The sequence below is a fragment of the Odocoileus virginianus genome, unplaced genomic scaffold, assembly GCF_023699985.2.
Source record: "Odocoileus virginianus isolate 20LAN1187 ecotype Illinois unplaced genomic scaffold, Ovbor_1.2 Unplaced_Scaffold_17, whole genome shotgun sequence".
Lineage (NCBI taxonomy): Eukaryota > Metazoa > Chordata > Mammalia > Artiodactyla > Cervidae > Odocoileus > Odocoileus virginianus.
Window position 1 is genome coordinate 930,931 of NW_027224279.1, and position 24,453 is coordinate 955,383.

Genomic DNA, 24,453 nt, shown 5'->3' on the forward strand with positions numbered 1-24,453 from the left:
TGTGACCCATGGACTATACAGTCCATGGAATTCTCTAGGCCAGAATACTGGAGTGGGTAGCCGTTTTCCCTTCTCCAGGGGATCTTCCCAACCCAGGGATCGAACCCAGGTCTCCCACACTGCAGGCGGATCCTTTACCAGCTGAGCCACCAGGTAAAGAGTACCTGGTATGTCACACTGTAACACACCCAGTGGGAAAACCAGGAACTGCTTCAGACATTGCCAAATGTTCCCTGGAGGAGTCAGGGGGAGGCAAAGTTGTCCCCAGTTAAGAACTGCTGGTCGAGACCTCCATATTCCTGAACTCTGTTGATTTGCAACTCAAGTCCTAACTTTGACGGTAACAGCTTGCGCCCAGTAGTCAGTCACTACTGGCAATTTGAAGGACAGAGAACGTTTGATTTGAAATAAAACAAGTATTTCTAAAGAATACCAGCTTATCATAATACTTGACATTTAAATGTGATAGTCTGTTTTAAAAACAGCAAAAGGGAATTCACAGACAGCTGCGACATCCCAGTAAAGTCACTGTCACCTACAATGCTAATTTCCATTTCCAGAGGTAAATGGGAAAGAAAGAACTAGTTAAATGTGTACGAGCAAAGTCAAGACCAGGGCTCCTGCTCAGACTCATGTATGGCAGCAAAAGTTGACCTGCTATCATTATTTTGTTGAGATTGTTTTTTTTTTTTTCATTCCCTCTATTCTATGTCTTTTGGTTTGAAGATTCAAAAGTTTATCTGGTTGATGGTTCAAAATTTTATAGCTTCCTCACACACTTACATAGAGTAAAGTACACAAATCACCTTTGTAAAGGAGACTCAGCCACATCCACGCTACATGGAAATATAAAATGAAACAGAGGAATCCTGCACAGAGTACAAAAAAGCATAAAATACTCGGGATATGAATCACAGAATTAAATGACCTTTGCTTTCCCTGTCCTTGACATTCAATTTTACTTCATTGAAAAGTCCTCATTTACTGCCTGGGCTAAGTTGTTTCAGTTATCTCTGACTCTTTATGACCCTACTGACTATAGTCTGCCAGGCTCCTCTGTCCATGGGATTCTCCAGGCAAGAATACTTAAGTGCATTGCCATGCCCTCCTGCAGGGGATTTCCTGATCCAGGGATCAAACCTGCATTTCTTAGGTCTCCTACATTGGCAGGCATGTTCTTTACCACCAGTGCGACCTGGAACTGTGGTCTTCTCAGCAATGTGCCAACCCTGGGCAGATCCAGACACACAGACAGATAGGACATGACTTCAGTAACAGATAACAAATAACCACCAACCACTTGACTTTCACAACACTCTGGCATGAAGCAAACTCACTGTTCATAATGTTTCTTGAGGTTACAGTTAATACCTATTTCCAAAATAAATGAAAGTGAAACTTATTCTTCTTGGCTGTAATATTTAAGAGTTGTCATAGTTATGACCTTTTAAGATGCACTTAAAGTCACCTTACTGAGTTCCACACAAAAATAATTAGTTTTCTTTTAATTACTAAGGACACTCTGAAGATCAGATATTTCTCTGAACTGCCTGCCAATTTCTACTAATTTAAATTAAAAAAAAAAGAAAGAAATCTATACTCCTGAGTTCTTTGGATGATGGTGAATATGGCAGATAAAGCTCAGACCCTTCTATTCAAAGAGGTCTAATCATAAATGCATGAAGTTAAGATATGCTTTTCCTTGATAACTCAATTCTAATCCAACTACTATCTCCTTAAAAATACATTGAAACCAATATAAGTTATTCACTTTAGAGATAAATTCTCCGAAAAGTGAAATAATAAAACACTTGGTATTCTCCTTCAGACATGCTTGCTTTTCTATGTACTCCAAAATTAAAGAAGGCCAATGAGAAAATTCATGAATTAAGATCATCATAATCTAATCTTTTGTTGGTTTAAAAAGTTCCCCCACCGCTGCTTTTAAAAAATAATTCATGCTTCCTGGTGAATAAAGATGTGTTCGGATTTCAAAAGTTTATTTGAAATCCAATCATACCCTAGACATGTTCAATGTGTGCAGTCAGTATTTATTTAGTGCCTACTGTGTACCTGGGATGGGGCTGAACATTGTGGGATGAATGAATCAGAGAGTTGCTTTTCACATAAGAGTTTACAACCTAGTGAGAAATTTGCACCAGAACATAAATAATGATAATGCAATTTAGAATGTCATAAAAGAAGTACAGAGTACTTCAGGCTCACTCTGTGGCTTCATATATAACTTCTTCCACAATTGACTGACCGCATGTGTAGAGTTACAACATCCCATCGTAGAGGCTCCGATTGATTTGCTAAGGCATCCAGCAAGCTGGCCGGTGCAGAAAGGCCTTGTGAACTCCGGAAGAATCTGATGTTGCTGGAGCTTCTGTCACTGAATGTAGATTTCCAAATAGAACCCCACTCTTTTTCACATAGCTGATTTTATTCCTGGATGAATAGCAAATATCTTCTGATGCAATAGACTTGACCTGACAATTTTAGAAGTTTATAGTGGAATTCTAAATGTTCCAATGACCTCTTACCTAGTTAATAGTGTAAAGTATATACAAGGTTACCAAATTTCTCATGGTCCCATAAACAAAATCAGATAAACATCCAGTGCCTATTTAATCTTAACCTGAGATTTTCTGGGAAAAGGCATGCTATCTCTGAAACATGGTAGTTCAAAAGACATGTTTTATAAGTAGACACTGAAAAACAAAAACCAAGAACATCTCCCTCCAGTAATCCAGTGACCTGATGGGGAAATGCAGAGCAAAGCAGAGTCGGGAAAGCACTTTAAATATTACTCTGTAATCGTTCAAATCAGCCTTGAAATAAAAACAGCAATGCGTAAAAGGTATTGCAAAGGTCTGATTCACCCACTTTGTACTCACCAAAGCTTTTCCCCGATGCCATTACAGTAAACAGAGAATGCATGTAACTACACAGATCTACCCAGCTCACCTTTTTCTTAAGCATCTCGATCCTACCTGACTTTAATATTTCTTTGAATATATGTGTATAGTACTTCTGCAGAAATCCTATAGGCAATATAGCTATAGAGGTATAATCCACTTCTTATGCTTCCTTAGGTGGAACCACTCCTCTGAGCTCACATGGCCAGATTCCAAGCTTGATGTGGAGAGGCACCTCTACAATAAAACTTCGATAAGTAGTTTTCTTTGTTGTAACAAGGGCCAGTGGAGACAAGGCTGGATCTACCCCATGTATTGCCAAACTTGTTTAAAAACACCTGCTTACACACTGTGACCCTCACAGAGCTCTGAATCTTTGCTTCACCGTCAGTGTATGAGTTCAGAGGACAGTCATATGTTGGAGATTAGTTAGTCTAGGAAAGAGATGATATCAGCCGGGTGCCTGGAGAGCACCCATCTCTTTCCTTCATCCTCAGTAGCTTAGGGGCGGCTCCCTGCTCGCAGGGCTCTGGGTGCATGCAGGCTGAAGCCACTGTGACAGTGTGAGAGTGTGAACAAGCATGGATGCATGGAAATTCTCCCTTAAATATCTACACACTCAAGTGTTCCCAGACACACTCTATAAATGAAGACCTCAGCACTAACCCTGCATGATGCTCGGTCTCCAGCCACCCCCGGGACAGAGGGGCTCTGCCCCAGCCAGGCCATCCCACTCTGGACTCGGAGTTGACGCCCTGTCCCTCTAGGAGCCTCTGCCCTTCCTCATCCCTGCATACTCCCCTCCCTGTCTACCTGCGGAGTCTGGCGTGGCCCCTGAGAGCTCCTCCCCTGCCCGTTAGGTGTCCTTCGTTCTCATCACTGCTCCTCGCTTCCACTCTCTCCCACCATCTCTCCCACCCCCACACCTGTCTTCCAGGTTCCTCACACAGCAGGGAGGGTACAACAGAACCTCCAATCCCAAGTTAATTCTGCTACGTGATGTCAATGGACATCTGATGATCAGGCCCCTGCTATGGTGTGTTGAAAAAGAACCTGTTTGCTTGTTCCTGGGAGCTTCATTCATTTATAGTGAGGCTGCTCATATTTAATACTGCATGGGATTTTTTGTTTTTTTAAACAGAAAGACAATTTCCCTTGGACCCCAAATGGAGACTCTGAAATGATAAAAAGTTCATCCACACATCTCTGCTTCTGTCCACTCTTGGGTTATTGGTACTAGATGCATCCTCCTGCTTTCAACAACCAAAAAACTGAGTGAAGTAGCTGAGGCAACTCTTTTCAGGCAACAGCCATGGTCAGAGGCAGCCTAACCAACAGAAGAGAAGGGGAACGCACAGTAAACATGTGGCTCAGTGGACAGCTTTCTTCTCTCCTCCTAATTCCATTAATACATGGGTGACTGCAGAGACATCACTGGAGGGTGAGGTTCACCTGCACACACCATCAAGAGGTGATCTGTTGCCACCAAATGGCTCAGTCTGCACAAAAGTTCAAAAGAATTTAGATTATCCTCAAAATGAATAAATAGGACTTAAAATCTCAGGAAATCCACAGGCTCTTCCCCAAGGGATACATCTATGACCCCCACGTTTAAGAGCAACTTTAGAGAAGCTTCAAGATTGCCACCACTACTGAATAAGCTCAAGGTGGGAGTGGATTTGCTCTCAGCAGCCAGCCCAGGTGGGGACACATGGTGAGCTTAGAGTTGTGTAGGAACAGCGCACCTGCTTGGTGATGTGTTTGTTCAGCACTTTTCCTGCGAACCTCTGGGCTCTTCACAGCCCCTTCCCTCTGGAGGAAGATTCACTCTTCAGGAAAAGGCCAATGCTGCAGGCCAGGTGCTTCCTCCAGCTTCCTGACAGTCATTTTCACACTCCTGCCTGCTCTGCCTCATACCCACTGTTCTGGCCCCTGTGGTACTGGGACTCCCCACGGTCTTCCTCTCCTGTGTGCACTCTTTCCTAATGCCCACCCACCTGAACCCATGTCCTCCTTTCACAACCACCCTCCTGGTCCATCTCAGGCCCCACTAAGGTGCCAGGGTACATGCACCGGACTCAGCCATGGAATATTGTAGACAGTCTGGTAGACTCCCTCCCAGCAGCAAGTCCATGGCATCTCCTTGCCCCAGCTTCCCATCCAGTGTCAAAATAACCATCTTAGAATCAGCATTCAGAACTGAGAAGACCTTTTGAGGAAGGTATTAACAAGTATTGTGACCAGAAAAAAAAGAAGTCAGTATCTTTCTGGCAGTTTTACCAAAGGATTGAAATTTTCTTTCTTACAACTATTAAGATTATGCTAAATGATTTTAGATGTTGACTTAGAAACGTGGAAGGAGTTCAGATTTTCTGAACCACTTCAGTTATTTTGTGAACACAGAAGCTCGGGGCTTGTTGTCCCTGATAAAGAGATCAAAAATGTAAACAGTGGCTATTCTTACATGATTATTAAGACAAAATGAAGTGTGTCAGAGGCTCTGAGAAAGCTGCAAGGGACTCTGAGAGCTACACCATGCTTCGTCCACGTGCCAGCACCTACTGAACCCGTTCAGCTTTTATGTGACTGTCGCTTTGCTTCGGAAGAACTCACAAACCACTTTAGACTAAATTCTCACTTTCAGAAATGCAAAAGAAAGAACAGGCTTCTGGACTGAAGGCTCCCGATGGGCACAGACTATATTTTCTGACTATGGAAGTCAGTCCCCAGTAGCTTTTTGGTACAGAGTATAAGCAGGAAATATTTAATGCATGTCTATTGAGTTGAACTGAACTGCAAAATGAAAATGAAACATAAGATGGTGCCAAATTATACCAATTTATTAAGATAAAGTGCCCCTGTGGTACTGTGAGCACAGTCTAACAGGTGTAACAGGTGTAAGAACCAGGGCTCAGCATGCCTGGAGATCTGGGAGTCTCTGGAGAGTCCCACAAGAGGATCCCACATATGCCACATGCATTGGCAGTTTCTTTGCCATGGGATTGGTTGTCTCTTCTCTTTCCCTGTGTGCGTCTAAATATAGCTCCACAAGAGCCCGACACTAACAGGCAGGGAAGGAAGATGTGGTTATCTCTGATTGACACTGTCTTTCTGCAAGAATTCTCCAGTTGGTTAATACCAGTTAAAAGAGGCTCTCTCTCTCTGAGGATTTATATATATATGTAAGAAGGAGGAATATGCCGCTCGAATGCTATCCTTTTTTAACCCTATATTTAAAATAACCTGCAATTCAGCTCAGTTCAGTCGTTTAGTCATGTCTGACTCTTTGCGACCCCGTGGACCATAGCATGCCAGGCCTCCCTGTCCATCACCAACTCCCAGAGTTTACCCAAACTCATGTCCATCGAGTCGGTGATGCCATCGAAAAATCTCACCCACTGTCATCCCCTTCTCCTCCTGCCTTCAATCTTTCCCAGCATCAGGGTCTTTTCAAATGAGTCAGCTCTTCGCATCAGGTGGCCAAAGTATTGGAGTTTCAGCTTCAACATCAGTCCTTCCAATGAATATTCAGGACTGATCTCCTTTAGGATAGACTGGTTGGATCTCCTTGCAGTCCAAGGGACTCTCAAGAGTCTCCTCCAACACCACAGTTTCAAAAGCATCAATTCTTCTGTGCTCAGCTTTCTTCTATGGTCCAACTCTCACATCCATACATGACTACTGGAAAAAACCATAGCCTTGACTAGACGGACCTTTGATGGCAAAGTAATGTCTCTGCTTTTTAATATGCTATCTAGGTTGGTCATAACTTTCCTTCAAAGGAGTAAGCATCTTTTAATTTCATGGCTGCAGTCACCATTGCAGTGATTTTGGAGCCCCCAAAAATAAAGTCTGACACTGTTTCCACAGTTTCCCCATCTATTTCCCATGAAGTGATGGGACCAGATGCCATGATCTTAGTTTTCTGAATGTTGAGCTTTAAGCCAACTTTTTCACTCTCCTCTTTCACTTTCATCAAGAAGCTTTTTAGTTCCTCTTCACTTTCTGCCATAAGGGTGGTGTCATCTGCATATCTGAGGTTATTGATATTTCTCCCAGCAATCTTGATTCCAGCTTGTGCTTCTTCCAGCCCAGCGTTTCTCATGATGTACTCTGCATATAAGTTAAATAAACAAGGTGACAATATACAGCCTTGACGTACTCCTTTTCCTATTTGGAACCAGTCTGTTGTTCCATGTCCAGTTCTGTTGCTTCCTGACCTTCATATAGATTTCTCAAGAGGCAGGTCAGATGGTCTGGTATTCCCATCTCTTTCAGAATTTTTCAGAGTTTGTTGTGATTCACACAGTCAAAGGCTTTGTCATAGTCAATAAAGCAGAAATAGATGTTTTTCTGGAACTCTCCTGCTTTTTTGATGATCCAGCGGATGTTGGCAATTTGATCTCTGGTTCCTCTGCCTTTTCTAAAACCAGCTTGAACATCTGGAAGTTCATGGTTCATGTACTGTTGAAGCCTGGCTTGGAGGATTTTGAGCATTACTTTACTAGTGTGTGAGATGAGTGCAATTGTGCAGTAGTTTGAGCATTCTTTGGCATTGCCTTTCTTTGGGATTGGAATGAAAACTGACCTTTTCCAGTCCTATGGCTACTGCTGAGTTTTCCAAATTTGCTGGCATATTGAGTGTGGCACTTTCACAGCATCATTTTTAGGATCTGAAATAGTTCAACTGGAATTCCATCACCTCCACTAGCTTTGTTCCTAGTGATGCTTTCTAAGGCCCACCTGACTTCACATTCCAGGATGTCTGGCTCTAGGGGAGTGATCACACCATCATGATTATCTGGGTCGTGAAGATCTTTTTCGTACAGTTCTTCTGTGTATTCTCGCCACCTCTTCTTAATATCTCTGTTTCTGTTAGATCCATACCATTTCTGTCCTTCATGGAGCCCATCTTTGCATGAAATATTCCCTTGGTATCTCTAATTTTCTTGAAGAGATCTCTAGTCTTTCCCATTCTATTGTTTTCTTCTATTTCTTTGCACTGATCACTGAGGAAGGCTTTCTTATCTCTGCTATTCTTTGGAAATCTGCATTCAAATAGGTATATCTTTCCTTTTCTCTTTTGCCTTTCACTTCTCTTTTTTCAGATATTTGTAAGGCCTCCTCAGACAGCCATTTTGCTTTTTTGCATTTCTTTTTTGTGGGGATGGTCTTGATCCCTGTCTCCTGTACAATGTCACGAACCTCCATCACTAGTTCATCAGGCACTCTGTCAGATCTAGTCCCTTAAATCCATTTCTCACTTCCACTGTATAACTGTAAGGGATTTGAGTTAGGTCATACCTGAATGGTCTAGTGGTTTTCTCTGCTTTCTTAAATTTAAGTCTGAATTTACCAATAAGGAGTTCATGATCTGAGCCACAGTCAGCTCCCGGTCTTGTTTTTGCTGACTGTACAGAGCTCCTCCATCTTTGGCTTAGAGTAAGTTGAAGTAACAGTAAGAACAGCCTCACTTTGAATTGGAGAGATCTTTTTGCTATTTATACCAAGAGAAAGAACAAATGTAAAGCCTTGACTTGGAAGTCCAATACCTGTCTTTGAGATCCTGATTTTTCTAATAAAACTTTGGCTTTCCCTGTAAGTCTTTTATCTTCTCTATTGCATGACTGTGATTCCAGTATTTTAAAATTATTATAGCATAATATATATGTAGATAAATATACAAATAAAAAATGTGCAGCTCCATGAATTTTTCACTGAGTGACATATCCGTGGAATCAGCATCTGAATCAAGAAACCTCACTTCACCAGCAATCCAGAAGACCCTCTTCCCGAGCCCTTAAAGAAGGCAAAATAGACCAAACAGATGAAAATAAACGTGGGATGAATATAATGGTACACACAAAAAAACACAGCCACTCTGACTTGAAGAGAATATAAACTTGGCAAATTAACCCCAAAACTACAAGAAAATGTTTGGCTTGTCCAAATAATCAACAAAAAAGTAATCAATCTATCTGTCTCTATTTCTCTGTCCGTCTGTTCAGCTATGTTCTTCACTCATCCCTCATTAGTTCTCCCTCCTCAGGAATCCATGGTCTCCGACTTTAGAGACCAACAAATTTCATTTAAGAAATTACCTTCTAAACAGTATTATAAAGACTAATTTATATAATACTACCTAAAAAACTAATTAAAACAGCGAGCATTTAGCTTATTAGATAAAGATGTCAAACTGAATAGTTACCGCTTTGCTAGGATGTTCCACTTGAGGGATGGGGGGTGGGGTGCGTAGGACCCCCCTGTGCCTGTTTTGCAACTTCCGGTGAATTTGTACTTCTTTCAAAATAAAAAGCTAACAAAAAAAACCCTTGCTGTTACAACAAACCACCATTCATATTTACATAACTCGGTCAGTGTTTCCAGTATGCTTGTCCTAAGAACTACAATTTAAAAAGTCTTCTGAACTCCTCTATTAAGTAAAAAAAAAAAAAAAAAAAAATTGAGAAAAAATAAGATCCAAACGTTAAGTTCGGACAAACACCCACTGTAAAACATGGTTTGAAAGTGAAGAACTTATTGTCACTAACATTATCTAGGGAATGTACAGTGGTTAACTTGCTTAATTCTCATGTTCCTAACCACACATGTTCTTTTCTCCCATTCTTAAAATTAAAAAAAGAAATGCTATCCATAAAGTTAATATTCTAAGAAAATAAACATTTGCTTGAGTGCTGACTGCTTTCCTCTCTGTGTCTTGCCTGTCTTCAAAGAGCCCGCTCCCAGGCAAGCTACATCCCCACCCTGCACCATGTGACTCCAAAAAGCTCAAGGGTGCAAGACCCGGAGCAAAGGTTAGAATGCCCTTCAACCCAGCTGTAAATTAAGTGTCTCATAAATCCTCTCACTGTTTATAAAGCAGCTATGCTGCTAGCAATGCCTATGAGATAAATGACCAACTTTGTACTGTTAGCTTTTCCATTTTTGGTGTTTCTTGCAGCAAAAGCAATTTATTTTTACTCAGATTTAAAACAACTTTAAAAATAACTTTTATATGCTGCTGCTAGGAAATAGCAAGTCTCTAGTGTATTAATTCATGACCATCTGTTATCCTGCAAATTCAAAAACAATGATAGAAATGATAGATGGATAGACAGGAAAAATGATAGGTAACTGGTGCATTTTCATGGCTCCACAAGAGCACCTGAAAATCTTAGTACAAACTCAGTGAAGAACAGGAAAGCAAAGGAAGTTATGAGGCTGGTGCCGGGATGAAGGCAGCAGCCCCTGAGTAGGATGTGTAGTGGCTTAGAACCCATGACAGGTGCATGAAGCACTACGTGAAACACTTTAATTAGTTTCAGATCAAATAACACTTCCACTTTTTTCTTCCTTTAGAAACTTAACTGTGACTGAGAGGGGCAAGGGCTTCCGGCAGGGCGTCTGCCGAGGGGACCCTGAAGACTTAGAGGCTGGGAAACGTGTATGGCCATCCCTGCCATGTGTGCCGTGGTGATGAAAGGAGAAAGGTGAGCAAGGAAAGCGGATGAGAAACGGCCCTTCACCGTGGCCATAATGAAGTGCTAACATGCACACAGCACAGGAATAAGTCATCAAGTTGTACAATGGAACCAGGAGCATTTTAAAAACTGGCTCCGGGATCTACAGGAACAAAACAACAACAGTGCTCTTTGGAGGGAAAGTGAGGTCCACTGTGGAGGGAAAAAGTGGGTCTGGGGAGCCTCTCCTGCTGGGACCCCACAGCCTTCCCAGGACCCAGAGCTGGTGGGTGTCTGGGGCAGAGGCATGCGGGTCCCAGACGGGGTCCAGAGTGACCCTTCCTGGGCAGATGAGCTCAGACAGGTGTAGGGACAGGAATCGTAAAGGTTGCGGTGAGGGTTAGAGGTCAGAGTGCAAGGCACAGCAATTACACAGTGATGGAGCGAGCTCCTCTGGAATGGACTCCATCTTCTAAACAATCATCTCCTTTCATCCTCTTGGCAGCACCAGGAGATAGGCACTATGACTGTGTCTCCATTCTAAAGATGAGGAGACCAGGGCTCACAGGGCTGCTCAGCTGAGCCAGCAACCCAAGAGGTGAAGCCTGATCCAGACCCCACAGCATCCCATGTGGGTTCAGGGGGAGGAGCCTCAATAACTTTTATCCAAAAAGGTGCCACATAGCAGATCTAGACACTTTCTCACATAATCAGTCTGTATATTTATATTTTAGCCCCATGTGCACACTTTGTTTGTCCTGTTTATAAAAAATTTAACATCAAATAGATGTTAGAGATAAAGAAGGTTATTATTGCCTTTTCTAGAATGAAAAAAAAAGTCATCTGTCAAATGCTGATGATGATTGGTCCTAGAATCACTGGTCTAATGCATCCTTTAGCATAATAATATGTAGACTGGAAAAATTAATCATAAACATGATAATTCTGGACACAGAACCAGTGAGGTTCACAAACACCCACCTAATGGAAGCTTTTGTTTTGAGAGTAGTTACTCCAAGAGCCCTGAACAGTTGGCATATGACTTTGTTGGCCGCCAGTTTGGGAGGTCCTCTTCACCCCACAAATGTAGTCATTTGTAGTCATTTCTTGGCTGAGGAAGTGTCTTCTTTCCCTGTTTGGGTCAAGAAGCCCAGGGACATTTCCCCCATTTAATAATGACATTTTAATAAGTGACATACATATTCCACTTCACAGTCCCCAAAATACAAACAGATACAGATTCTTCGGGAGAATCAACTCTGTATCAACTAGTGGGCAGAGATCACTGATAAGTGACCTGAAGCACCTGTGGCAAAATGACACCAACAACAGAGACAGTCAGGGTGGTCAGAGGGCAGTGGTCTCACGTCTCTGGAGGCGGCACACACGTGCAGACCTGCAAACATGTCCCAGCCGCATGTGTCAGGATGCACATGGCTCCCACCAGTCAGGGCCAGCCAGGCCACGCCAGGAGGCAGAGGTGTATGCATGTGTGTGAAGCTCTACAAAATGTCACCGATCAAACTCTAAGGAAACCCCTCTGCAGACACGCTCCTCCCCGTGAGGCACACTCAGCTTCCACCTTGCTGGCCAGAGCCGCTTCCCCAGACAGACACAGACTTCATGATGCTACCCTCTCCCCATCCCCGAGAGATGCCACCGAGTCAGCATGCTTGATGGCTCATCTCAAAACTACTGGGTATTAATTAGTTATCATTTGTTACTTTTAAAGTGCCTCTTAATCTCAGCCTGAGCCCCTCTGGCTGGACAGAGCAGCTTGTGAACAGCACATGTGACAGTCATGAGATCAGGACTGCATATTGTTATTACATTACATTCTACCTAGTGGTTCTGTCTTAATTAAAAATCAACCTTGTACATAGTGTCCAGAAGTCACCCAGCCTGTAAAACTTCTATAAACATGCACTCAGCAGCCCTGTGTTCACCACTGCTGCATTTCACTGTGACTGTCACCTCGGTCCACCTCTCTCTTGTCACCTAGGTGAGACGATACAAGCTTAGAAGGTGGATAAAGTCCAAACTCTCCCCAAAATGAAGTTCAAGGAGGAAAGAAAAATGCAGGAGAAGCAGGCACTCCTGACAAGTGTCCCCATCAAGGCATCAAATACCCCATTCTCATTGCTTCCTAGGATGGTTCAGACCTGGAACTTTTGACTACTTATTTTCCTGGCTACAGTTTGAATGCTTTGTTTTTGCAACTGGGCAACATTATGCATAGTTAGTAGCTACTGCTCAACAATCTAAAAACTTAGCTTTTCTACTCGAGACTTTAAGAACAATCACTACGTCCTGAGGGAATGTGGACTCGAGATACCCACCCAAATCCTCCATCCCCCTGGGACTTCTGCACTTACTGCCTCCCCCAAACCAGGCACAAAGTGCATTTAAACAAAAAAGAGTACCTAGAGGCTGAAAGTGAAGTGAGAAACCGGTCAATTTATCTGATTGACTCCTTATGTTGTTCTGTTTCACCAAATTGCTTAACTTTCTGTTCTGCCTTGGCTGGGCAGACTTTGCTGACTGAAGGTGAAGTGGCATAGCTTTTGCCCAAGTAACTTTGGCAAGACTTAGAGGCTCAGTTACTAAAGTGGCCCCGAAATCAACACACTAGCTGCCTGTTCTCTGTTTGTGCTGTCGCAGGCTGCAAAGATCACGTGTTCTCTCAGTGACAGACCTACACCTGTAATACAGAGGCAGCAAGTGCAGCCCAATTATTCTGCTTACGTACAGAACTTTTTCCTATTTCACTTGATAATTATGAAATATGAACAGGCTTTGGGGGAATTTCTGCTGGAGCACTGAAAAGTTTCCACTATGCTAGGAATAAACAACGACGACAAACAAAAGTCCTTTCCTTCGTAATGGAGGAGAACAAACACTGTATCTGGAATTTCTTTGAGAAAAGGTGTCTCTGCATAAATGAAGGACCCATTCACTGTCACATTCCTTGTTCCATCAATTTAACTAACAAAGCCCCTCAAAGTGGAACAATTTTATTTTTGTAATAATTTCTCCTTAAAGTCCATGCTTCCAGGGAGGATACCATCCAGAATGGATTCGTGTAAAGGTTGTGAGCCATCTTGCAGTGCACACTGTTTACTGAGTGTGTATCTTTTCGTAATAGCTGTTTACACACCCTAATGAACTGAAGTATGTGCTTCATTTAAATCACAGATATGACTCTTCACAGAACTGTGTAAGTAAATGAGCACACTTTGCCACAGGCATTGCTAACTGATCCAACTGCTCTATCAAGTTACTTTCTCCCTTCATTTTTCTTCAAGTATTTACAGGTCTGGCAAATTTAAATAAGTTTGTGTTGTGTGTGTTCAGTCGCTCAGTCCTGTTCAATTTTGCGACTTTATGGACTGCAGCCCTCCAGGCTTCTCTGTCCATGGAATTTTCCAGGCAAGAATACTGGAGTGGGTTACCATTTCCTCCTCCAGGGGATCCTCCTGATCCAGGGATCGAACCCACATCTCTTTGAGGGTTTATGACTCTTTACAGTAAAGTTATACATTTAATTTCTAGAGTAAATGTTTTCAAGGCTCAAAAATTCACTGCCTATATCTTATGAAAGAGGCTACTCTAACACATATATAAGAAAACTCCCAAAAAATACTTCAAACCATGAGGAAAAACAGGAAAGGAACAAAAACAGAACAGAACTTCTGAGAGGCATTAAATACAAGTAAGAGAAGTATAACAGAAATGTTGAAGAATACTGTTCGTTTTTTGATTCACAAATAGGACTAAAAATGATAGGAGGCATCAACAGCTAAAAACCCGTCTCAAAGGAGGAGTAAGGAGAGTCTGGGGCACATCTGACACAGGAGTTTGAAAATAGTGTCTGTTGTGAAGCAGGAAAAGCTCTCAGCACCAAAGTGTCAACTAGTCCAGAGACCACCAGCAAAGTGCAGAATGCCTGTGAGCCTGAGTCCTGCTCCTTCAAATGTGAATAATTATCTCCATCCTGTGGGGTTGTTAGGAGGCTTGGAAAGACGGATATTAAGGCATTGTGTAAACTGTGAAGTGCTGCACAAATGCAAGCTGTTATTATTATTATGACATCAATGTTTTAGCATCTAAATTATAGGGACAATACATTTATTATCAATGTTTTTAAATACATATCTTGCATGCATTTAGATTTGCTTTTAATTTCATAGATACTTCAAGTTGGCAGGAGTCTCAGAACCATCTGGTTTAGTTGTTTTATGGAAGCTGAAACTGGGAAGGTAGATTCTAGCCTGTTTTCTCTTCCCCCTTGAACTAACAACAGATTACTGGGGAAAAATACACTAAGCCGCACACTGAGACAAAGTCCTTGAGCAATGCCACTTTTCAAGGAGTGATGCGTGAATACGCTTACTTGTACTAAAAATAATGGTAAGTATGAATGTCTTTGATACTTTCTAACTTAAAAAAAATATATTCTATACTTTTACAGTCACTTATCAAAGTTTTTCATTGTGATCTTTTGTCAAAGTTTTCTTTCTCTGCAAAGGCTTACTCATAGCAGCTTCCAAAAACAAAAGAAAGGGAGAAAAGGAGGAGGAAGGGAGGACAGATTAAGGTAATACATTATTCTTACTTGTAAATACAGTCCAGGCATAAGTACTAGGAAATGCTAAGAGATAAAGCAATCAGGAAGTAACTATAAGGAAAGGTTTCTTATTCTTTATTAACTCTGTAGCAAATCAAAACCAAGAAAAAGTCTTGAAACGCATTGAATTTAAAATCAGTAACTTAAACACCAACAGGTGATACAATAAAGCTTCAACTACCACCTTTTGCTTTTTTGTCATTCATCTGGACTTAATCAAAAGTAGACGAAATTGGAAGTTCTGGGTTCTTTTTTCCTTGTGAAAGAGATGTTAATTTTTAAACTTTCTAGTATTGCATTAAGATATACCTTAGTTAAAAAAAAAAGGCTCTTGCAACTTAGTACTACAACAAACTTAAAATAGTTTAATTTATATTGTTTAGCACAATTTTAGCCATCTACTCGGGCTTAGGACACATATGAATGAGCTAAGAGATATTGTGTAAATGCAGAAAAAGAATGGCAATGAAATCTCCCGACATTTTTCAGGTATTCAGCATTTGCTGATAAGTAAGTAAAACACGGTTTTGCTATTAAAAAAAAAAAAGTTTTGAAAAACTTTCTGAAATCCCATTTACAATCACAAGAGATTTCCAGAAACACTTGCCTTTCCTAAAGGACTTGCACAGGTTCAATAAATGATTTGTTTCTAGTCCAGACACTAGAGATGAATTTATGATTGAGGGCAAAGAAAGTAAAACGCACAGAGTTTTTCACACACATTCACACATATTCAGCTGTCATCCTGGAGAGACTATAAGCAGGGGGTCCGTTTTCTCCAAGAAAAATAAGAAGCTTTTACCTAGAGTAAAAGAAAGGAACTTTAGCCAGTGGCCATGATAATCTCATGTGTAAGGGACTACAACTGCTAAGGCCATCATGACATCCACCCACTAGGAGCAGGCCTGGGCGTCTGTAGTGGTAAAACCATCAGGTATCACTTTGCTGCATTTGAAATAAAGTCCTTCATAAATGCTCTAAGTACACAGTGGTCTAGAACCACCTCCGCCTTATTTCTTTCCACATAAAGGCAGGAATGAGTACACGAGGCGCATCAACAACCATGTCTGCCTGTTGTTTCCAAACGGCCTCTGCAAATAAACAGGTAAACCAGCTTTCAAGAGCGAATCAGGAAACAGAGGTCCTATAATTTACAGGTGAGCAAGGCTCGATTAATTTGAGAGATTTTCTGAGTTCAGTGTGATTAAGCAAGTATTTATTGTGTCTAGAATTATGCAGACTTCTGTTTTCATTCTCTCTTTGCTTTCTGTAGTAGGAGTTAATAAAGGATCAGACAAGGTCATTTTTCTTATTCACAAGTTTTAGAGACAAATCATGCTACTGGGGAGAATGTTAAAACTATCAACTATTGTCCAGATTCAGTTCAATCCTTCATATCTAGTTAATATTTAAGAAAATGACCAAATGGTCATTATATTTTTTAAATGCACTTTACTTCTGATATTGTAAGTTTCCTTATGATTATCAAGAAAATGAAGCAGAAAATGCTAAAAGCCTTCGCCCCTGCATGTATGACATGACCAGTCATGGTGGGCCCACTGCAGGAACATCAGCCACAATATTGCCTCTCTCTTTTCCCTTCGCATGGAGACCAGGCAAAAAACTCATCCTTTGAGGTTCAACTAAATGTCCTCTTTTGGGGACATTGCCACTGTCATAGAGACAGATGCAGCTCCTTTTTTGGGCTCCCATCAAACCCCATCATGTCTGTCATGAGATGCTGTACCACACGTGTCCCTGTCCCCACTCAGCTGCAAACAATGAATCCAGTAAGGCCAGACACTGTTACTGTGCTCCTCCAGTGAACTCAGACCCAACATGAGGTCTGCAGACAGCACATCAGCAGCTCTCCCACCCTGGTGTGCATCACATCATGGGCCTGACCCCCAGGCATCTTAGCCAGAGGTCTGGGTTGGGGATTCAGGAATGGACATTCCTATCAAGATGCTATTACTGCTGTCTTGGGACATGCTTAGAAGCCACTGGACTAGACTTCCCATGTATCAATTCATGAAAAAAAAATGCAACTTTGAGACTCATTTACTAAAGAAATATAAACCAGTTCCTTGATCTTGAGGAAACCCATGTAATATGTGAAAAGCGGGAGTCAGGAAACAGAGACAAAACTTCTCTGCACAAGCTGCACACACCACTTAATGTACGCTTCACAACCACCCAGGGAGTTTTTAAAGGTGCTCCATCCTCCAGAAATTTTGACTGGACTGACCTAGGGCATCCTTTTTTTCCAAAAGTTTCTTGGTGAGGAATGTTCAAAGTTCAAAGGCTACTGTTCTGTTTTGTTTTTTTAAAGAGTCACCTCCTAGTCTTTTTGGTTCAGTCATTAACATGTAAAAGAAAAAAAATCTGATGCTGTCCTACATAAGAAATGGTGAATTCTCATCTGACGATTTGCAGCAGTATACTAACATGATTCTCAACATACTTACATGATTATTACATGATAACAGGATTACAAGTACATGATTCTTAACATACTTACATACACAATGTATATGGTTGCTAACATCTGCACCTAATCTGGCTTGCTAATCATAGTGGCCTAGTCCAAAAAGCAGCTGGTGATCTAGAACCTGGCCAAGCTCGGTATGGATGGTGACAAAGAGGCTGGGGTGAGTTGTTCTACTGCCATAGACAATGCCTGCCAAAGACATTGAAGACAAAGACAATGCCAAAGACACTGAAATGCCTAATAAAACAACAATTCAAGGCCACCACTCTCCTGGGCTCCAGACCTGTATACTGCAACTGTCTCCTGGACTTTTCCATCAGTGTACCGCAAATCCCACCAACTGACTCTGCTCCTCCTGGGGCATTTGCAGCCTCTGTGAATGGATTTATGTTTGGCCAGGTTTTCAAGTCAGAAGCCTGTGTATCATCCTAGGACTCTCTCTTTCTTATACTCATTACATATGATTATCAATCAATTCCACCTCCAGATCTGCCAGAGTCTCTTGTTCTGCACCCTCACTGAAATGCTACAGCATTTCACCTGCATGACTCACCCATCTCCTTATTTCTACCATTGCCCATGTAACCCATTCCCCACAAACCTGCTAGAGTCTTCTTTCCGGAACGCCAAATACATTACACCAGTTCCTACCTGCATGTGCCCCTCCCTTCACACATAGCTCCCAAACAACTGCAGCCTCCTCAGCTCTCCCTTCACCTCCCACCACAATGGATAACCAGTGTTCTTCAGGACTTTGCTACTCTTGACACATTTCTTGGAATGTCCTTCATATCATATTATCTGGGGAAATACACATAGTTCGTTACAGGCTCAAATGAGTAATCCTTCCATTTGGTGCTACACCTAGCCCTCTCTCCAGGCAGTATTTAAAGCAAGGACTGAATACCAGAAGACTTCTTTATCTTGCATTGAATTCTATCACTGCTTCTGTGACATTTTCACACTTGTTATCTGTAGATCTCTCTTCCTCTACTTGACTTCTAAACACTTATGGGCAAGTATCATGTCAGATTCATTCCCAGAGCTCAAACCATGGATTGAACAGCAAACTGTCACAATGGCTTGAAGAAAAAATCATGCAAATAAAAGCCAAAGTTGTCGTACACAATAATACCTGTCTTTTTACTCAAAGGAAGAACAACAGTGGTTAATTCATATAATAATAATTAAATATACTAAACTAAGTCGAAGCCATGTTTACTGGCCACCTAGTAACAGGTGCAATTGTGGCTGTATCAAGAACTGTGTTGGACACTCTTGCACTGTTGGTGGGAATATAAATTGATACAGCCACTATGGAAGATGGTATGGAGATTCCTTAAAAAATTAGGAATAAAACCACCATATGACCCAGCAATCCCACTCCTAGGTATATACCCTGAGGAAACCAAAATTGAAAAAGACACATGTATCCCACTGTTCACTGCAGCACTATTTACAATAGCTAGAACATGGAAGCAACCTAGATGTCCATCCACAGATGAATGGATAAAGAAGTTGTGGTATATACACACAATGGAATATTACTCAGCCATAAAAAGGAACACATTTGAGTTCTAATGAGGTAGATGAACCTAGAACAGAATGAAGTAAGTCAGAAAGAGAAAGATAAATATTGTATTCTAACACATATATATGGAATCTAGAAAGATGGTACTGAAGAATTTATTTGCAGGGCAGCAATGGAGAAACAAACATAGAGAATAGACTTATGGACATGGGGAGAGGGGAGGAGAGGGTGAGATGTGTGGAAAGAGTAACATGGAAACTTACATTACCATATGTAAAATAGATAGCCAATGGGAATTTGCTGTATGTCTCAGGAAACTCAAACAGGAGCTCTGTATCAACCTAGAGGGGTGGGATGGGGAGGGAGATGGGAGGGAGGTTCAAAAGGGAGGGGATATATGTATACCTATGGCTGATTCATGTTGAGGTTTGACAGAAAACAACAAAATTCTGTAGAGCAATTATCCTTCAATAAAAAAATTAATTAAAAAAAAGAGAACTGTGTTCGAGACATTCTCATCCAATCATTAGTTCACTAAATTGCAATTCAAGACTCTTGATAAAGGCACATTCCAGATACAGTCAGAAAAGATACTTGGACTCTGGGTTTTTCCATGAGAACCCATCAAAATGGGGTATAATGTGGGACAAAGAAGGAAACTCTACCCCACACTCAAGCTTTCACAGATGACTTTCTTAAGCAAGCTGCTGAAATTTGGTAGGAGTAAAATTTATTTTAAGCATATGCAACTCACAGATGCTCAGTCAACAGGGTCAAACATTTGATATTATACTTCAGTGTCTTCAGAGATTAAAATGTCAAATTCAGCGCTTAGCTTCTAATGGGGCTAAGTAAACAAGCTACCACACTCACCAGCCCCAGCCACCCCTTCTGCCCCAGCTGGCTCAGGGAACTTTCTAGACAACTGGATCGTGTCTACTTAAACCTGTTGCAAGGAAGCTGGACCTGATGACTCTGAAAAGGTGAAAATTTCAGTCAAACTGGTTATTTGGCATAAGTCTCAAAGCCTGGATCCTTGCCTGAATTCAAGCTCACCTGCTTACGCCCATGGGCTGGATGGCAGACTACCCTTAGACATTGTGCAAAGAAAAAACTGTTGGAATTTTCTCAGGTAAAAAACCTTTTAGAAGGAAGATGAAAAAGAAGGTATGAGCAGAAGCTCTGATGCAAATGGGAATGACATATAAGAACAAACTAAGATGTAAATTCTGTCCCGTGTTGATGGTTCAGAAATAAACAAGTAACAATTAACTGAAATAAAAAATGCTTCTTATAATTTTGAATGTCCAAAAATGATAGAAGACAACAAAACAGGGTTTGAGAAGCAGAATCTAGTTTTTGAATTATGTCTACAAGGAAACAATGCCTAGAACTTGTTCTAGAACTTGGATCTTATCTGAAAGCATATCCCCATTAGTAAAACCAAAACCCATTTCTACTATACTAAGTCCAAATTAAAGCGCATGCGCACACACACACACACACACACACACACACACACACACAACTTTCACAGCAAGTCACATGGCAAGGGCCAGGAAAGTCTCTGGGTGTTCTATTACAAGTTGAGGATCCCCATCACAGATCCTGCCCCATATCTGGGCTTGGGGTACCAATATGGGCAATCTTCTCTTAAACACCATGATCATCAGTTTAATGTTAGAGCTGGCTTGCCACTCCTGTGAAGAAAGTTTCAGACATTAGCTGCTGGTTCTGGAGCTTGGACCAAAGGAAAAACAAAGAATATTTTCTTTTAAGCAGGGCAGAATTCTTCCTCTTTATTGACACCACCTCTAAAAACATTTTACAACATGTTAGTGCCAGCACATGGACTGACTCTAATTATGTAGCACAATGAATTCTGGCAATTGGTGTCTTCAAATTTCAGAATAAGTTCTTGAAAATTTATGGACTATGAAACTAAATATATGAAGCATGAAATGGCAGTCCAAAGCCGATGGGAGCTATCAGCCATTTACTGCTAGATGGAGCTACACAGTGTGAACAGATGACAGACACACAGACGCTGGTTTCTTTTCCAGATCTGAAAAGCAAGATACTACTTAATCACTGGCCTAAAGAACCACTCTGGAAACCATAAAAACCGTTAGGATAACCATGGCCCCTTTTAACTCATAATGTCTAGCACATGCGATGCACTCAATAAACATTCGTTGAATTGAGAAACAAGGTCTCAGAACCTAGAGCTGGCAAGGGACACATCCACCTTCACACAGAGTGGGAATGAGGACACAGGCTCCCAGCCTCCAGGCCAGTACTGAGTGGGCGTCCTCTGGTCTCCTTAAAGAAAGGGAGGCTTCATCCTGGATACGATGCAAAATCTCCGAATTTGTTCCCTTTTATACAGCCCAGATCTACTGAGCCAAGGATATCTGAGGAGGGGCCAGGCAGGATGGCCTAGCTGAGAATACCATCCAGGATCACTTCTGGAGCAGTACCTTCACCTTTCTGTTTTTCAAAAGCAAGGAGCTTGCTCAACATTCCTCCAGCAATCTCCACATTCATTGCTCACTTTGTGGCAGAGTTCTTCCACAAAAGGGGCCTCCTGAGTACTGGGAGCAGGAGTCCAGACTGTGGGCAGGTGGCTTCCTCATCCCGTCTTCTTCCTCCCTCTGCCAGCATCCTACATCACACACACTGACAGGGCTCCTCTAAAATCAGAACTCACACAAAGCAACACAGGCAGCGCCTAGGTGAGGGCTCCCGGGCCAGAGGGCCAGAGTTTGAATATAAGATCTGCCTTTTGCAAACTGCGGGAAAGTCACTTTACTTCTCTGTACCTCAGTTTCCCCACATATAATGACAAGAGCCAACTTGTATGGTTGATGTAAGGATTAAAAGGACACTTAAAGTAATTAGCCTCCAACTAATAACAATAAATGGAAGAAAAAAGACACTTAAAATGGTATCTGACAGGACCAAGTGCAGTAAGACCAAAGGACACTATATCTTAGAACCAAACAAATCTCTCTAAAATGAGTAAATATTCTAGAATAAAACTTACCAAATTTGATCAATACAGGTCTTTAACGCTTGATGTTAATAATTTGCCCCGTACATTTTGGTCCTCTTATGTTACTTTAACATTTGTTCACCTACTCTCACTATTATATTCAGGAGCATTCTGTTTTAAACAAACATGGGACTAACAGGCAATTTAAGTGGTATTTATATATTTCTTAGAAAAGAATCTCTAAGCACTAACAGTAGTGTTCAGAAGGGTAACAGCAAAGAGCTGGGAACATTTCTGAAGTCAGAAAAGTGATGCTTTGGAGGCACTCCAAGGGTTTAAAATAAGGATGGGGTCCCCTTGCCACCTGCCCTCGGGCGGGAATCCTGTTGTCAACTGATTCAGGAGCTGGACCACAGCCTGGGACTCAGAGGAGGAGAGACTTTCATGGAAAAAAAAAATTTCTTTTTTTACTAAAATCATCATTCTCTTTCCTTTGCAAGACTGTTAAAACTCCAGATGTTCCAAAAGAGCTTTTCTACATTGGCAGCAGTCTTGCCAGAGATTTCACCTCTATCGCTAGTGATTTCCAAACCTGGCTGCCCAACAGAAGCACCTGAAGAGCTTTTTAAAAATTCATACAACCAGGTCTCACCCCAGACCAGTAAAATGACAAAGTCTAGGGGTGGGAGCCAGACATCGTTTTTTGTTTGTTCTGTTTCAAATCCCAAGTGATGGAAATTTGAAACAAAGTTTGGGAACCACTGCTTTATGCCTTAGCGCTCCCGCATCAAACTCGCTCAGCACCATATTCTGTGCCAATGACCTCAACAGCAAGTACAGACCTGACTCTCGGAACCCAAGCTGCTCGATCTTGAAATTGTGCAATTAAACCTTCTGAGGCATGTTTCTCATTTCAAGTGGGTTTATGGTCGGCAGTCACGAAGCCAGACTCGCTCATGTTCAGTCTGGATATTTGGCACACGTGAATCACGGACATCAATTTGTTTTTTAAATAAATTAAGTCTAATATTTCGGTTGGCTTAATGTCAAATTCGTCAAAACTAGAAAACACATCGCAAACACAAAAATTTCTGGATTTGAAGGAGGAAAGCTTGCTGTGAGCCCTGTTTTGAAACCGTGGGGAACCAGCCAGGATGGGTTCCGCCCCTGGGGCGTTCGCACCAAGCTCCGGCTGTTTGGCCACGGCCTGTCCCACCGCTCCGTCCCATCCACCTCGAAGCCGGGACAGCCCAAGGGCTGCAGGTGGGGGCGAGTCTCCGGAGTCCCGGGAAACCACCACTCAGGAGAGTCCACCGCCCGAGGGGCGCGGACAGCGGGGGCAGCTCGGGCCGCACCCGGGCGTGGAGGCGCTGTGCGACCCGCCCCCCGGTGCCAATAGGGACCTCGGCCCTCCCTGACCCGTAGCACAGGTGGCCGGTGCCCGGAACCAGCTTCCGGGCCTCCAGGTCAAGGCGGCTCCGGGAGGACGGCTCCCTGGGGCGGGAGCCCGACCGAGGCTGGGCGCGGGTGCGGGGCCGGGCGCGGAGGGCCGCTCCGGTCCTGGAGGTCCGAGGGAGCGGGGTGGACATCGTGTCCCGCCTCAGTCCCCGGGCAGACTGTGGGCGCACGTGCTGGGACGCGCTCGCCTGGGCGTCCAGCCCGCGGAGGGCAGGAGAGCCGAGGGGAAAGCCGCGCTCCGGGCTCCTCGGCCCGCCGCGCCCCGCGCCCGAGGCTGCCCCGCCGCCCGGAACCGAGACGCGCATTCCTCCGCAGCCCGGCGGAAAGCGCGGCCGCCCGGGACGGGAAGGACGGCGGCGCGGGCGTCCTTACCTTTCTTCTCCTCCAGCGCTAGACTCGCCTGGAAGTGCGCGGCCAGCAGCAGCAGGAGCGCCGCGCGGCCCGCCCCGGAGAGTCGCATCGCGCCGGGCTCCGCACTTGGTCGGGACGCAGCGGCCGCCGTGCGCGGGTCTCGGCGGCGCGGGACACGGCGGCGCAGGACGGACAGGGCTCGCGTGGGGCCGCGGGCGTGCGCACCGAGCCGGGGCGGAGGCTGCGCGCTGCGCCAGCCGCCGGGACTTCTAGCTCGCTGGGGCGGAGGCGGGGGCGGGGGCGCCGGGAGGCCGGGCTGCAGGAGGAGGGCCCGGGAGGAGGGGCGGACGGCGAGCCTGACCGAGGAGGAACCCGCCGGAGGAGCGCCGGCCGGCAGGACTAGGGGCGGCGGACAGCGGCTGCCCCAGGAGTCCGGTGCCCAGGCAGGGGCCGTGAGGAGCCGACCCGGGCGTCCCCGGCGGACGCGCCTGCTGTCTCCCTGATCCAGCCTTCTTCGAGCCACTTTTGTGCCGGGGTTACCATTTCCCCTCTTTCTCCCCCCAAGTTGCGGAGCAAACTTGTACTAACTCCAGGCAAACTGGCTGAGCCCTAGGCCCAA

The 24,453-nt window shown here is 43.4% G+C and overlaps 1 protein-coding gene across 1 annotated transcript in view; it reads right to left on the minus strand.

The window, feature by feature from the left end:
- The window catches only part of EGFR (epidermal growth factor receptor), a 209,749-nt gene extending 185,641 nt beyond the window's left edge, over positions 1-24,108 (minus strand). Inside the window, exon 1 of the mRNA XM_070462898.1 lies at positions 23,856-24,108. Coding sequence (XP_070318999.1) covers positions 23,856-23,943 — 88 coding nt within the window. The 5' untranslated portion in view covers positions 23,944-24,108. The remainder of the gene's footprint in view (positions 1-23,855) is intronic.
- Between the last annotated feature and the right edge of the window lie 345 nt (positions 24,109-24,453).